The 10,293-nt window shown below is 37.3% G+C and overlaps 1 protein-coding gene across 1 annotated transcript in view; it reads right to left on the bottom strand.

Moving 5' to 3' along the window:
• LOC117973129 (titin-like) overlaps positions 1 to 10,293 on the bottom strand; it is a 165,968-nt gene that overhangs the window by 121,073 nt on the left and 34,602 nt on the right. Inside the window, 12 exon segments of the mRNA XM_059031325.1 lie at positions 145 to 423; positions 537 to 815; positions 904 to 1,185; positions 1,284 to 1,562; positions 1,731 to 2,018; positions 2,107 to 2,385; positions 2,473 to 2,751; positions 2,860 to 3,138; positions 3,237 to 3,518; positions 3,827 to 4,390; positions 4,853 to 5,131; positions 5,903 to 9,828. Coding sequence (XP_058887308.1) covers positions 145 to 423; positions 537 to 815; positions 904 to 1,185; positions 1,284 to 1,562; positions 1,731 to 2,018; positions 2,107 to 2,385; positions 2,473 to 2,751; positions 2,860 to 3,138; positions 3,237 to 3,518; positions 3,827 to 4,390; positions 4,853 to 5,131; positions 5,903 to 9,828 — 7,295 coding nt within the window.

The raw sequence follows: 10,293 nt of genomic DNA on the forward strand, positions 1-10,293 counted from the left end.
TATATATATATATATATATATATATATATATATATATATATATATATATATATATATCTTCATTTGCATTTACTAAATCCACAAATGTGTATGCACAGTACTAAAATAGTACATACATGGAGAAAAAAAAAACAACCAACTGACCTTTAACTACCACAGAAGCAGAACACTTTAGCACTCCTGCATCATTCTTTGCCTGACAAGTATACTTGCCACTGTGCTGTGTATGCACACCTGTCATGTACAGGGTAGCAATTTTGTTATCACAACTCATTTTTATATGTTCCTCCTCTGTGACTTCATGATCATCCTTTATCCAAGACACAGTTATTGGCATTGAACCTTTAAGGGTACATTGCAGTGCAATATCACTCCCTACAATGGAGCTAACATTTTCAACCTTCTGTACAAATGATGGGGGTTCTAGAGAAACAACGGATGCAAGAAATACATAAAATTAAAATGAATTTGGCATTTATCAGAGTATGCACAGAAAGACATATCCAAAATACTTATATTATCTATATGCTACCAACCTTTTAATGTAACTTGGCAATCACAGGATGCATTTCCTACGTCATTAGTAACTGTACATTGATATTTGCCAACTTCTGTGGCATCGCACTTCAGAATGTGAAGGTTGACTGTGCCATTCTGGCAGGTTATATTGTACTTTTTGCTACTTCTGATAGGTTTATTGTCTTTGTACCATGCCACATCAAATGGAGCTGAGCCAGACAGTTCACCTTCCAAAATAACATCAGAACCTTTTACAACTTCCCTGGAATCAACAGCCTTTATAAAAGCTGGGGGTTCTAAAAATAGAAGAGTAGAATATTAATATATTGTATAAATGTGTTCGAAATGTGCAAAAAACTATAAGTTAAAGGATTGCCAGCCGACCTTTGACTGAAACCACGCTGCTACATCTATCACTACCAGCTTCACTATGTGCTTCGCAAATGTAATCGCCACTGTCGTCGATACTAGTATTGATAATCTCCAGGACTGCTACAGAATTTGTGAAGGACATTCTGTACTTATCACTGGCAGTGATTTCACTCTCATTCTTGAGCCATTTAATTTTTATCTCAGGAGTGCCAGTTACTTTGCATTCCAGTTTAACTGAAGATCCATTCATTAACAGTTTTGAAGGGTCCAGTTTCTTCACAAATGATGGTGGTGCTATAAGATGGAAGAGCATTCATAAGAATTAAGGAAAACATACAAAAAGAAGTAGAAGAAGGAGAAGAAGAAGAAGATGAAGAAGAAGAAGAGGGCACCTTTTACAAACAAGATAGCGGTGCATGCCACCTTGCCAACATCATTGCTGACTTGGCAAGTGTAGTTGTCTGAATCAGAAGGTTTCACAGAATGAAGCTCCAGAAAACTTGATGATGTTTCTTTTTTGATAAAACATGCTCCACCTGTTGTTAATTCCTTATCCCCCTTAAACCACTTAATTTTCAATGGGGATGTTCCATTGAAAGAACTTCTTAAAATCACAGTGGAACCAGGTATCACATCTTGTGAATCCAATTTGACAGAGAAGCTTGGTGGCTCTACATTTATATAAAAAGATAGTAGCAAAGAAAATTATTAGTTTTATTAAAAATATCTACTTTCTATATATTCTTGGTTCAATACAATAAATTAATACAGAAATTAAGGCTATACTTTAATGTAACAATGGAAAAGATAAGCTTTGAAATCTACAGTAAGTCTCAAACCTTTCACAATGACAGTTCCACTGCTTTCTTTGTTCCCTGCTGCATTTGCTGCTCGGCTAGTATAAATTCCAGCATCAGTCATTTCTAATTGACTTATTCGCAGTGATGCTGTGCTTTCCTGGAATGTCATTTGATATTTAACACCAGCTGATATCTCTTTTTCATCCTTGTACCAGGAAATGGTAATGGGCTGAGAACCAGAGACTTTACATTCCATGTTTACACTGGTACCTACAATGCCATCCACTTTCCTTACTGGTTTTATAAAAGATGGAGGAATAATCCGATCTGTTTGGATAACAAGAGTTTGTGACTTTATCAAATCTGCAATACAATTAAAAAAATAACTGAACATAAAATTAAAATTAGTACTAACCCAGCACAGTAATAGAAGAAGCACATCTGTCATTTCCAACACTGTTTGACACTTCAACCATGTATTCACTGCTGTCCACTTTTTCTGCTGCATAAATCTTTAAACTGGCAATGTTATCCTTAAAGCTTGTTTTGAATTTTCTGCTGGATGCCATCTCTTTTCCGCCTTTAAACCATTTGACGTTAAGTGATGGGCTACCTGCTACAGTGCATTCCAAAGTTGCTGGGTCCCCTGCTGTCACACTAATTGATTCCATCTTTTCTACTATTCTGGCCGGTTCTATAAAGAGATTCAATAATTTTCATTGGAGAATAAAACATATATACATATGTGTATCTACTAATGCATCTATTAATTTGTACTAACCTTTTACTGATACAGCTGCTTCACATTTCTGAAGCCCTGCATCATTCTCAGCTTGACATGTGTATTTCCCACTATGACTAATCTGAACAGTCATTATTTCCATGGTGGCGACACCATTTTCAAAAACCGTAGAGATAAAATCATCATTTTCCACTATCTCATTATCCTTCAACCACTTAATGGAAATAGGTGCTGAGCCTCTCACAGTAGATTGCATCTTAACAGGACTTCCCAACATTGCAGTAACATTTTCAATCTTCTTAACAAATGAGGGGGCTTCTAGATTTAAAAGAATAAATGTCTTTAATACAAGACAAATGTAAATCTACACTAAAATGTAAAATTATTCTTCCTTTGAAGATGGACAATGTAATGTATTTTACTAACCTTTCAACTTTACAGTTGAGCTGCATGAACTCTTGCCCACATCATTTGTTACAAAACATTGGTAATCTCCAGCATCTGCTGTTTCAAATGAAGTAATTTCCAAAGAGGTAATAGAATCCTGATTGATAATGTTGTGTTTTTTACCAGTTTTAATTGGCTTTCTATCTTTGAACCATTTCACTTCAAATGGAGCTGTACCAGCAATTTCACATTCAAGTGAAGTATTGGTGCCCTTCATTACTTCTACTGGTTTTAATTCTTTGCTGAAATATGGTGGTGCTACAAAAAAAATATTAATTGCAACAGTTTTAAACCTCCTTGGATACCAACATTTACATGAAAGGTTTAATAGTAATACAATATTTAAAACAACAGACCTTTTACTGTTATCTTGGCACTGCAGCTCTCACAGCCAGATTCATTTAGTACTTCACATGTGTAGTTTCCACTGTCCTCCACACTAACTTCAAAAATTTCTATGACTGCCAAAGCATCTACAAATGTGATTTTGTACTTGTCACTGGTACTTAGTTCCTTGTCATTCTTAAACCAGGTAACGTGCAGTTCAGGTGAGCCTTTAACAGAGCACTGTAGACGGGCTGCCACACCCTTTTTCCACAGAATCTTGGACTCCAGTTTCTTAAGAAATGATGGGGGTTCTAGAGAGGGTATTTTAAAAAGTGACATATTCAACAGCATTCAAAATACTAGAAAATGATCAGAAGGCTGCATAAACCAAGTAACAGTTTTCTATTAAGAGCTGTAAATCCAAAAAGAAAGGTTAGACCCTATACAATGAACTATACAAATAAACTGGAAAGAAAGAGAAAACATTCTTAGAAACCTCACTTTAAAAGACGTGGCTGCAGCAACAGCCTTTGTGATGTGACCAGTTGATTTTCCCAAATTGAATTGTTGTTAGTACTCAGAAACATTAAGACAGAATTATCTTGAGGGTCATGCTTACCTCTTACTGTTACAGAGGCAGAGCAGGTGCTACTTCCAGCGTCATTTGATGCAGAGCAGACATAGTTTCCTGAATCTTTGAGTTTGGCATTTGGAATTTCAAGAACTGCTCCCTTGTCTTCAAATGTAATTTTATAATCCATACTGAGGTGGAGTTTTTTACCATCTCTACTCCAAGTTATACATACTCCTGTGTCTTCGTCCACCTGGCATTCAAGCCGAATGATGTGGCCAACAGCCACCGATAAGGGCTCAAGTTTCTTCACAAACTGTGGTTTATCAATAACTCTTAGCTCAGCACTACAGATGTCGGTTCCAAATGCATTTGTTGCCTTGCAACTGTAGATGCCCTTGTTATCAAGCTGAAGACTAGGAATCTCAAGAATATTCTTTTTCTTGTCAGTTGAGATTTTGTAGTTTCCCTCTGAAGAAATGTCAAGACCGGCTTTCTGCCATACAATATTCATTGGTGGTGAACCAGTCACTGCACATTGAAATTTTGCAGGCTTCCCCACGTATAAAGTCATTGGCTCTAGTCTAGTTACAAAGACCGGAGGAAAAACTTCTAAAAAAAATAAAAAGCCAAATTATTCCTTTTTTTTTTTTTTTTTTTTTTAAAGACTCACAAGATATAGCAGGCATATGATCAGCCCAATGTACAAAGAAGATACACCAAGAAGGCAAGAAAGCAAGAGAAAAATATTGCAAACCTACTTTAATATGGTACTTTATCACAGCAGAAAAAAAAAAACAATAAAAGTATGTCTTAAATCAAGAAAGTTCCTTTCATCATAAACCAAATAAACAGAAAGGGTACCCTGATGCTAAACAAAGCAAAATATAGGCAGTGCTTACCTGGTCTGTTGCCATCAATGTTTGTACAAAGGTTAAAACAAAATAGATTTTGTGTTTTGAATTAAAAAAATTAAACATTTAAAAAAAAAACATGTTAATACCACAGAACTCAGAAGGATAAATAAAGCAGTCACCTAAATGATTTCTATGAAACAAAAGATGATTCACTTACCAGTTACGGTTACCGATGCTGCACAGCTGTCACTGCCTTGCTGGTTTGAAGCTTTACAGGTGTATTCACCACTGTCTGATACTTGGGGTTTTGGAATTTCCAAAGTAGATGTGTATTTTTTGCTAACAATCTTGTACTTGTCACTCTCTCGAACTTCATTCCCAGCCTTGAACCACTTAAATGACACATTTGGAGCGACTTCAGTCTCACACTCAAACTTTGCAGGGTTGCCGACAGTGACCTCCAAGGACTGAATTTTCTTCTTGAAGACTGGAGCAACTAAATTTTAGGGGAGGGAAAAAAATCATGAGTGTCTTAGCAAAAGTGATGGGTAAACTGTTGTTTAAGGTAATGTTAAACTATAAAGTGATCAACTGGAACAAAGATGATGGGGTGCAAAAGTAGTCCAGGGAGTGACTGTGAGAAGAAATGGCTGCTGCAAAAGGTTAAAAGGAAAGAAACCATCTCCATTTTAGAAAATGGAGATTCAGTGAATGAAAAATGACTGCAATATGATGTCCAGAGACATGCATATCTGTGCAGTTTCTCGTGGTATTTTGTGCAAAATGGTGAAGAAATGATATGGAAGAACAAATAAAGTGCAATGACTGGGTGCCTTTTTTTAAATACACAGTGAATACAGAAGTGAATCAGTGGAAAAGAAAACCAACAGTGAAGTGGATATGGGGATGAACGTTACTGAAATCGCACTTATGAACAAAGTTAATGATTAGATTGGATAAGTAAAATAAAAGTCTTAAAGGCTGTATATATAATACAGCATACAATCTGACTAAAATTAATCAAGATAATTAAGAAGAAATAATCTTTCAACTATTAAGATAAATATATTAAGTCAAATAAAGAAGTAAAGAGTAGAATAGAAGATTGGAGATTTAAAGAAAAAGATAAGAAATTATGTGGGTTGTTAATGATATTTTATTAGTTATGTCTAATGTAATCTTTTAAATATTAATCTTACAATGTAGTTAGTGATTAAAATTGAGTGTGAAGTAAAATTAAGTAATATTTATATCCCCATAATCCAACCTCTTAATAAAACTGTGAGTTTCGATGATGTAGTGGTCTTTCCAGCTTCATTCACTGCCTCACAGATATACTCTCCTTCGTGCTTCTCCTTGATTGCTTTGTTGATTACTAGTGTGTAAGTATCGTGGTCCTTTAAACATTTGAACTCTTTGCCTGAAGTAACCTGTTTACCATTGAAGAGCCAGTTTACCTTTTTAACACTTGTTATAATTACACTAAGATTTACTTTGCTATCTTTCTCTGCAGCAACATCTTCTAGTCCCTGACTAATGACGGGATAACCCTTGGTAGAATGTTCTGAGGATATTGTCATTTCTTCTTTTAAAATTTCTTCCCTAATATCTTTTTTTACAAGAATGTCTACTGCCTCTTCAACAGGAATTGATGTTGAAGGTACTTCTGTGGTAATGACTGCAGCTCCAACATCTTTCTGATGAGTTTTCATTGTCGCTGTTCTAACTTGCTGCATAGATACCATCTCCTGAATATCCCTTTTTGATTCTGTGGTTACTTTAATCATCTGTGCTTGTGAACTTTTTGAAAAAGAATCAGTTGACTCCTGCAGCAGAGTAACACCTTGTGTCATTACTGTTTGGACTGAGGGTTTGTCTTGGGTCTTAAGATCAGCTGACTGGGTGCTTGGTTTTGCAATGTCTGAAGCACTCTCTGCAATGCCAACTGTTTCCACAAGTGGTGATATCATTTCTTTGGAAGGTGCACTGCTGACACGTAACCTTTGAGGCCTGTCAATTTGTATGGTGCCTGGCTGTTCTGAAGACAGGACATGCTGCTCCTGATGAACAATTGAATGAAAGGCCGCTTGAAGTTCACTTTTCAAATCGGCAGTCTGGGGATACTGTCCTTCAAAAGCTAAGGTTATTTCCATAGGTGGGGAACTACTAGTTGTAATGAGATAGGTAAACATGGTATATTTGGGTTCTTTGCATACCTTTAGTTCTGTTACCTCAATATCCTCTAAGCGCTCTAAAACCTCTGCCAAAAGTGAAGGCTGTTCACCGGCTATGGCAGATTCAAGTGCATTTTTTAATTGAGTTCTGATGCTCAAAGTGAAAGCTTTGGGCGTTTGGAGAACAAAAGTAAGTTCTTTTGGAAGGGTTTTACTTTCTAGGATCTCATGTGCCTGGAATGCCTCTTTTGGTTGCCTTTGTACCTTAAGATCTGTTGCATCTGACCTGGTTATGTCTTCAGAATGCTCTCCAATAATAACCTGTGTTTCCTCCATCAATAATGGAAGCCTCACAGATTGCCCTTCTTGAATCCGGGCTGCAAAGTCTTCGTCTGCTGCCTCTAAAATAACTGTACTTTCTGTGGAAACTGCTTTCTCTTCAATATGAACAGGCTCAGAGGGGATTTTAGGTTCATACTTAGTCTCACAAGTAACTTTCTCTGTTCCTTTAAAGGTATCAGTATGGCCCTCCTCCAAAGTCTGATTCTCTACTACGGTCGTTAACTGCATGATATTCCAATGATCTTCTTTTTTAACTAAAGCACGCTGCTGTTTTAGCTCACAAGTAAATGGACTTTCTTTTGGCAGCTGAACCGACTCTGTAATTACTTGAAGACAAGTCTGTGGAAGAGGCTCGCTTTTACACTCTGAATGAATACCCGTCACTGATACATCAAGGTCTGTGGAATAATCAGCTGAAAATTCCCTTTTCTCTTCTGCAATTACTGCCTGCCTACGGGCTTTCTCTTGTCTCTGTACTGCTACTCTGGGTTCAGGCTTTTCGAAGGAAAGTATACCTTCCTTTGGGAGCATACAATCTGTTAGTACAGACTGCAGATGTAAAGTAGTGGGGAGCTCTTTTGTTGACTGAACTGAAACTGCACTCTGTTTGGAAGAAAATTGTGAAGTAACTTCATAAGAGATAGATGTTTGCTCATCTGAAATTAGTGAATAAAGCAAAGTGGGGCTTTTTCTAACTTCAGCTTGCTCCTCAGGGGGCACCTCAAAATTAAAAGTGGCTTCACTGGGCAATGTGTCTTGCTCACTTATGACCTGCAAATGCAAAACCTGTTCACCTACTTTTTGTGATTGAATAGACACTGAACTATCTAGCCCAGCAATCTTCTCAGTACGTTCAGCTGTGAGCGCTTGTTTCTCTTCAGCAATTAAAGCTGATTTTAAAAGTGCACCCTTAGTTGCTGATATCTGCTGCTCATTTGGTCTTTGCACTTGAAAAGTCTGCTCTTTTGGTAGGGATTTTGGTGTTTCAGTGACAGGCCTTAGCAGTGGTTTTGACAATTCCTTTACTACTGTTGCTTCCATGGCAGCATCAAGAGTGGTTAGCTCACTGGTATGGGCCTCATTAAATTCCTGTTTCACAGTTGCTACAGCTGTGTGCACTATTTTAACACCTTCATTCACCATGCTACTCCTTTCTAACTCTGGCTTTTGAATAACAAACGTTGCCTCTTTTGGCAGTTGCATCTTACCTTCTACATGGTGACTATATACAATATGTTGTGGTTCAGGTTTTGGCACTGCAAGTTCAGCCCCTGTCTCCAGAGTTTCTGTTGTCACACTAGTTAAAGATAATACTTCCTCGGCAACTGCTGACATAAGTTTTGAGGGTCTTTCTTTGGTTAGTTCAATCTCAATCACCTCTGGGCTTTGGATTCGCTCATAGTGCTGCTCTTTAAAGCCATGGCTTTCTTGAACAGAAGTTGCGAATGCTGCAGTGTGCAGTTCCCTCATCACTGGAACAAAAGACTCTGGTACAGCTTCACCAGTGGAGACTGTGACCCTCTCTTCAACCTCATGAGATTGTTGTATGGCTGCATGATGGGTGGGAACATGCTCTCTGTGCAACATGGCTGCGGAGACTGCTACTTCCCTTAATGAGTCTACCTGTTCACTACTTATAGCTTGTCTTTCCTCAGTGCCTATAGTATACACCATCTGGTGTCCATCTTGGAGTTTTGCCCTTGCCTCACCTGGTAAATTTACCATATATAAACAGGATTCTGTAGCTTGTTCGCCTGCTGATACTTTATATCCTTTTTTCTTTTGAACAACTTTGTGTTCCTTGTGCCCAGAAACAGCAAATGAATCTTTAAACACAAGCAACTCGGCACTGGAGGTGGCTTCCCCAGACTGGTTGAATGCCCCACAAGTATAAAGACCACCATCATCTTGTTGAACTCCATTGACATTAAAGTGACCAGATCCGTCAGGATTGTGTACAATGCTGAAGTAGATGCTTGGTTGAACTTGGTAACCTCCTTTAAACCACTGCACCTCGGGCATTGGGTCCCCTATCACTTTATATTCAAATGTAGCTTGACTTCCTTCTGTGCATTGCACAGGTTGTAGTTCTTTTATGAAGCAAGGAGGACGTCTGGTCACATTATGCATCTTCTCTATTTGCACTTTGTGTTCCTCTTCAGATAAAAAAGACTCTTTGATGACCTTCTTTTCTACTAATTTACTAGTTGGTGGCTTTGCTGAAGGTTTTTTAAATCCTCCCATAGCTTCCCTTGGCCTCACTTGTAAAAATGTACTGCAAAAGCATTGACCAAGAATATTGGTTGCAGAGCAAGAATACTCACCTATATCGTCGAGTTTAACATGGGGAATAATCATGATATACTCCTCATTTTCTTGAACAAACTTATAATCTGCTGAAGGAGTCAACTTTATTCCATTATGAAACCACTGAATTCTGGGTTTGGGAATGCCAGTAACTGTGACAGAAAACCTAGCTACCTCCCCTACACTAATCTCAGCATGGGCTAGTTTCTTAATAAAAACTGGTACTTTTGACTTGTCATTTTTCTTTTCAATTGTGCTGGAATAAATCTTAGGTTCTGGCATGAGTTCAAATGTTTTGCCTTTGTCAGATAACTGAAGGCCACTGCTGTAGGTTTCTTGTTTCTCTTCACCAGTTCTCGTGAGAGCCAAGCTAGAAAATTCTGTACAGAAAATAATAAAGTCAAAGGTTTACTAAATACATTCATATGGTGCCTTTTAATAAACTAAATGGAGGTATACAGTGAAGAACATCTGAAAGTATGCAATGAAGCATCTCCAACTTATAAAACATTCTACAAAAAAAGATGGTTTTAGAATTTTAAAAAAGACAAATGCAAAACTGTCATTTTCTTCTTCGACCTTCCTTTATTTAATTATACAACCTCGTAAATGACAAATCAAATACAGCAGATAAACTATAAGAGCAAACAAATGTGTACAAATAAAATAATCATATTAACTATATGACATTTTTTAAAGTTGTTTTATGCCTTCATTTCTTTTCCAGATTCAGTCACATTGGACCAATTATGGCTGTTACATCAAAATTTTGTTTGCACATTTTATTTGTCAATGTAAATTAAACCTGTTATGCTAACTCAGCACTTATGTTTGT

Source organism: Acipenser ruthenus, chromosome 10, assembly GCF_902713425.1.
Source record: "Acipenser ruthenus chromosome 10, fAciRut3.2 maternal haplotype, whole genome shotgun sequence".
In the NCBI taxonomy this organism is placed as follows: Eukaryota; Metazoa; Chordata; class Actinopteri; order Acipenseriformes; family Acipenseridae; genus Acipenser; species Acipenser ruthenus.